General features: G+C 45.1%; 1 protein-coding gene across 1 annotated transcript; it reads left to right on the top strand.

The window, feature by feature from the left end:
• Window positions 1-4,866: 4,866 nt before the first annotated feature.
• LOC131413500 (histone H2B type 1-A) lies at window positions 4,867-5,326 on the top strand. Its single transcript, XM_058554030.1, has one exon. It carries the CDS (start codon window positions 4,911-4,913, stop codon window positions 5,292-5,294), a length of 384 nt encoding a protein of 127 aa, XP_058410013.1. The 5' UTR covers window positions 4,867-4,910; the 3' UTR covers window positions 5,295-5,326.
• The last annotated feature ends 817 nt before the right edge of the window (window positions 5,327-6,143 follow it).

The raw sequence follows: 6,143 nt of genomic DNA, 5'->3' as shown, positions 1-6,143 counted from the left end.
GATTGAGCCACCCCTACGATGGCTCCAGCTTCCACTTTGACTAAGTGACATGCTCATTTGCAGCAGAGGAGCACTCTGTCCACCAGCACACTGTCTCCAGAAATGAGGGAGCTAGTAGGCCTTGTAGAATATATAGATCCTTCAAATGCCCCCACCCCTATTCCTGTGGTGGCCTTGTGGCCTGTAGGGACGGACTGCAGGAAATTCCCACCAATGCCTGGTATACAGATGGGTCTAGTAGGGGCAACCCATCCACATAGACTGCAGTTGCTATTCAGCACAACAGGAGTGAACCACAGCAGCCAGTGGGCTGAACTCACAGTGGTTTGGATGGTGATCACTCATGAGCCCTGGCTGTTAACTCTTTGCACTGACAGTTGGGCTTTTCGAAAGGGATTAATCCTATGGCTTGGATAATAGGAAGCCGAGGGGTGGATGATCATGAATAAGCCCTTGTGGGGTCAGGATACGTGGAAAGACATTGGGGTTTACCTGCAAGAGCCTGAGGCAGTCCTCACTGTCTCCCACTTCCTGGCTTACAAGGCGCTGACAACTCCTACTGATCAGGAAGCTGATGCCCTAGCAACTGACCCTTCAGTAGATACAGCAGATTGGGTGCATAGGAAGAGTGCCCAGGTGGGATGGCATATTGCCAAGGATGCCAGACTGCCCTTGAAATACACTGACTTGGTTAATGCAATAACAGCACGTCCTGTGTGTTCTAAACAATGCCCAAGGCAACTGCCAAAGAAGTCTGGATCCACCCACTGGAGTTCCCAACCGGTGTCAGATTGGCAAGTTGATGATATTGGCTCCCTTTCTCTGGGTGAGGGTTCTAAATATGCCTTGACTTGTATGGACACTACATCTGGCTTAACTCAAGCTTTCCCCATCACTGTGCAAACCAGGCTGCCACCATTAGGGGATTAGAGAAGCTGAGTACTATGTACGGATACCCTCATCGAACCGACAATGATCTGGGGTCATATTTTAAATGTCATGATGTGCAAGACTGGACAAAAGAATGTGACGTTGAATGGAGGGTTCCATCTCCCCTATAACCCACAGCAGCAACGTTGGTAGAAAAATAGAACATTAAAGCAGATTAAATCACTAACAAGTAAAACCACCTTGGCCGGATGGACTAACGTATTATCCCAGGCTGTAATACACTTGAATGATCAACCAGTATGTTGCCCCATATGCCAGACTAGGGACCCCTGCTGAGACACCCAATACTGTAAAAGTATGCAAGTCTTGGCAAACAGCCATTGCCCTAACTCGCACAGTGGATCAATGTACTATGCTGCTGAGAACACCAAGCCCCATTGCACCTGGGAAGGGAATTATCTACTGGAATTTGTCATGGGATGTCCCATCAGGATGTGTGAACTACTTCACACCTCTGGATTAAGAACTACTCCACTGGGCTCCTGTTGTCCTGGTGCAAGCTGGATCCGTTAAAACACACTATACCTGGAATGCAACATGCACCATTGAAAGAGGGGAGAAGGTGGGGATCCTGGTCTGGCACATCCTGCCCCCAGTCCATCTCCTCATGCCTGACAGTGCTGACTCCCTTAGCCAATATGTATGGTATGCATAACCAGGTCAAGTTCCTAAAGTTGCAGTCACATTAATATCTAAGGAGCAGGCCACAAGTGTAATTCTTACAGGAAAAGAAGATCTTCTCATACAAGTTTTTACTAAATATCTGTCTTTTTGACCTTATACTTCTGCTGCCCCTCTGGGGTGTGGTCACAGAATGGGCACCTTATAGAAATATCTTTCTACAGTGGGCCCACTTGTATGCCTGGCAAAGAAATCAATCCAACTGTTGGTCATGCAGGCAGCTGCCCCTCTCTAGCTCATCTAGATTGCCAGTGGGTATCCCACTCCAGGGAGTGGACTGGAAGGCTCTAAAGCAGTACATTAAGGAAGAAGCTAGGACTAATACTCTTAACTCATCTGATGTTAGTAATATCGATCCAGAACCCTCGCTTGGACACACACCATCAATAACACTGGGCATGGGTATTCTTTCTCTGTCAATCAAAATACCCAGTTAGCCTCTTAAACTGCTGACCAGAAGAGTCCAGAAACACCACCATCAGAGCCATGGGTGGCTACGCTCAGATTTGGGATAGGTTCATGTGGCTTACCCCAAGTTATGGACATTTGAGCACTCAAGCACCCCTACGTTGAGAACAGAAAAAAATCACTGTAAACAGAACCAATTCAATTGTGCCAGAGTTATGAGATAGACAACTCCAGAACTGTGTACTCATTCTGTCACATTAAATGATAACAACACTGACTGGTTGTGCTGCCCAAGTATTTGTTTCCCCAACCGCAATCCAGTGGTTGTGTGCCACAAAATCTTTGGCCATGTCTTCCATATGGGTGGTGTTCCCTGGGCACAGGGGAGAATTCATCCTGTGGTAACAAAAGTTGCCAACATCCCTCTGCTAAAGGCCAGGTGGGCAAGTTCTGTTTTCCACTGTATGATCTTTTGGCCTCCATCTTCGTTCCCTCCATTGGCCTGGAGGACATTATGGCACACATAGAATCCCTTACTAAATTCACCTAACAAGCCTTCAAGGGTAGCTGATAAAGCCTGTCCTTACTGAGCGCTGAAATGTCTCCGATGAGAAAAACCGTCCTCCAGAATAGGATGGCCTTGGACATTATTACTGCCTGGCAAGGAGGCATCTGTGCCATTATCCAAGCAAAATGTTGTGTTCACACTTGCTAATGTATCATCTTTATTAAATCACAGGAAGACATAAGGGAACTGAGAGATCTGACCCCCAGCCTATGAGACTTAACAAATCAGTGGTTTGGATCATGCGGCTCTTGATGCAAAAAAATGTTACTTATTTTAGGAATCATTATCTTAATCTGTTCTCTTGAACGTGCCTTATCGTTGCTGTAGTATCTGCCTCCAGTGCAGTCAGCTGCCAAATGAGCAATCTCCATGCTAATCAAACCCCTTGCTGGTCACTCGAGGCACGTTGCAGAAGACAGGAAACACGTAAGGTAGTAACAGCCAGTCATAGGGCGTGAAGTGTTGGAGGAGGTCCTTGGGAGAAAGTGACTTCTGGCTGACCTGTGAATGGAACCCAGGTGAACAAAGGCCCCTGACCCCCTCCACTGTCCTTGGAATATAAGTTCTACCCACTGTTCCTTTACTAGAAGTCACTTCAATGACACAGCCTTGAGTAATATGTTAGAGACCATCCAGACTAAACCCCAGTATAGGTGACTGAACCCCATTAAAGGTTCATTTGCTTCCCAATTTGTCTTGGTGTTTACAGTACAAAGAGATCAACTAAAACTTTTTTTAGGAGTTAATTTTTAAATATTTGATCAAAATGCCCTAGTAATTTCAACTTATTTTGGCCTAACTTCTTGTCACACATTCCTGCCTGAGAGACACTAGTATCTCTCCATCACACGTCATCAACCCTGAAAACATATCTTGTTTTACGTTTACTGAACCACTTGCGGTAACTGTGAAGCCACAGGTATATTTATATATGCCTTGCCTCTCTACCGTATTTCACTATTAATTTTCTTCATTTACTAACATATGTCTAAAGATTCCCTGATCCTGAACCATACTAGCATGTCTGCAACAAAACCCCTTCCCAAAAAGTACTTGTAGAAAATCATATAGCTTTGCCAGATTAACTGGTACCTTACAGGACAACTTTAAACTAGCAGCTGAAATTTCACCCATCTAGCCTAATCCAATTATTACTTACACATGGCTTACCTAAAAACATAAGCCTTAAAACGTTGACACTCCCACATTCTCACTAACTCAGTAACTACCCACCTGTTCTGCTTGTTTGTTTTGTTCCCTTTCCCCAGTACTTAAGCAGCGAGTTTACTAAGCTTTCGATACCAGACAATCGCTGATGGCTATTTCTAAATATTAAAACCAATCCCTGACAGTTAACATGAGGGGCCCCACACCAGTTTTTTCAATTCAGTCTAAGAGAGAAGCTCAAGGTATGCCAGTCATCGTAGCGGTCTTGTTTTCTAGACTGCTACAACTTAAACCGTTAACATGCTTTCTACGGTCTCTTGGCAGACAACTGCACAATTACCACATTTCTGTCGTCTACGTAGTCTTCACTGATAAATGTTAAGTGGCTCTGAAAAGAGCCGTTTTTTCTCTTTACCACACGTTCAGGTACCCTGAAATCACCACTTGGAATGTAGTTGCTCTGTACTTTGGGGTGGTGAGTTTCAGTCTTCTTCAGCAGTAGTACAGCTTTAACGTTGGATAGGACACCATCCAGCAGCTCGTTCAGGTCCTCATGATGTCCAACTACAAATACCGCGGAATAACACGCGTTTTTTTAATCGTCCCGAAAAGCGTCACCCGCTAGCTCTAAGACCTCAGCTACCAGATATTCTAACACGGCCGCCAAGCAAATGGACGCACCAACTTCAGTGCGCTCAGCGTAGTTATCCTTGCGAAGCAAACAACGGATTTGACCCACTGGGAATTCCAACCCTGGTCTAAAAGAACAAAACTTCGCCTGCAGCACCAGCCTTCCCACCACCAGACGTACTCGTACAATCAACTACAAACCACACTTCACAAACTACTCTACTGGACCTATTTATAGTCTGACGGTAGGTTGTGCTCTCCTCTCTGATTGGCTAATGGCCAGAAGCCTACCCAATCAGAAAGCCTTACTGGAGTCACCTCATTTACATACACGCCACTACCCACGATCCAATCAGATACTGGCTCCTCCACACGGCACTGGAGTGCCGCGCCTATAAATACCACTCTTCCCGCCGCTCTAACTGTTGTTCGTTTATTTCGGCGCACACTGCAGCGGTTAGGATTGTAGCTGGGAGTTGTAACGCTGTGAAGCTGTACACTAACCATGCCGGAGTTGTCTTCTAAAGGTACGACTATTTCTAAAAAAGGCTTTAAGAAGGCTGTAACTAAGACTCAGAAGAAAGAAGGAAAAAAGCGCAAGAGATGCCGGAAAGAGAGTTATTCCATTTATATTTACAAGGTGCTGAAGCAAGTCCATCCTGACACCGGTATTTCTTCAAAGGCTATGAGCATCATGAATTCTTTCGTTACCGATATTTTCGAACGGATCGCGGGGGAGGCATCGCGTTTAGCGCACTACAATAAGCACTCAACTATTACTTCTAGAGAGATCCAGACGGCTGTGCGCCTCCTTCTGCCAGGGGAGCTGGCCAAGCATGCGGTGTCCGAGGGCACTAAGGCTGTCACGAAGTATACCAGCTCAAAGTAAACTTTCCGAGTAAGCGTTTTGTACATTTAACCCAAAGGCTCTTTTCAGAGCCACTTAACTTCACCACAGAAGGGTTGTTCACTTTTTCCACTGGGCGAAATTTCTAGGTGGACAGGGTGAGTACTCGAACACGCCTTAGGTTTGTCATCATGGTCAAGATAGTTATCTTCCCAGTGATAAAACGTACAAACGCAAACTTATTAAAAACACGTAAGGCGTGAGTGGAACGCTGTTCAGAATGTAGTTACCCGTAAACACTGCCTCCAGTGCGTCTAAGTTACACGTTACACTTTCAGGAGGTTATCAGTATTTTTTGCGGGAGCCTCCAGAATGTAAAAATTTCAACACGAGCAATTCAAAGAGCTCTCGAAAAAACGGTGTGAATTTTTCAACGTGGATGTGTCACTTCTGCGACTAACAATACCTGTGAGAGCCGTAGTAGGCCACTTGTTATCTATTCACGGTCTTGCATCAGGCAACAAGACAAGCTGTGTAAAGGTTTTGGGATGGTGGGAAAGAGTAGCTCAGGGAGATTTAGGGCTAATTTTTTTCAAGTGTACACTGCAGTACGTGAGAAAGTTGGTCCTATATAGCAGGTTACATGCCCTCAAACTGCAGGGATTTGAGGTTAAGCTCCGAGTTTTTCAGCCTGATGATATCTGCTGTATATTTGAGAGCATGGCGATATTGGAATCTGGAAACTATTGCCATCTCTCCAAGGTACTCCATAATGGAATCCAGCAATTGACTGGTAAAACGTGACTTTAACTGAATCTCCTCTTTTTGTGTCATTTTCTTACAAGTTATGGTATGATAATTTACTTTTCTGTTGTATGATGGATCGTTAAA

Source organism: Diceros bicornis, chromosome 14, assembly GCF_020826845.1.
Source record: "Diceros bicornis minor isolate mBicDic1 chromosome 14, mDicBic1.mat.cur, whole genome shotgun sequence".
Classification (NCBI taxonomy): Eukaryota; Metazoa; Chordata; class Mammalia; order Perissodactyla; family Rhinocerotidae; genus Diceros; species Diceros bicornis.
Note: the sequence above shows the minus strand (reverse complement) of the source record. Positions and strands in the feature narration are given on the sequence as shown.

What these genes read in the sequence shown, in the direction of transcription:
- LOC131413500 (XM_058554030.1), top strand. Translation starts at nt 4,911, where the DNA reads ATGCCGGAGTTGTCTTCTAAAGGTACGACTATTTCTAAAAAAGGCTTT.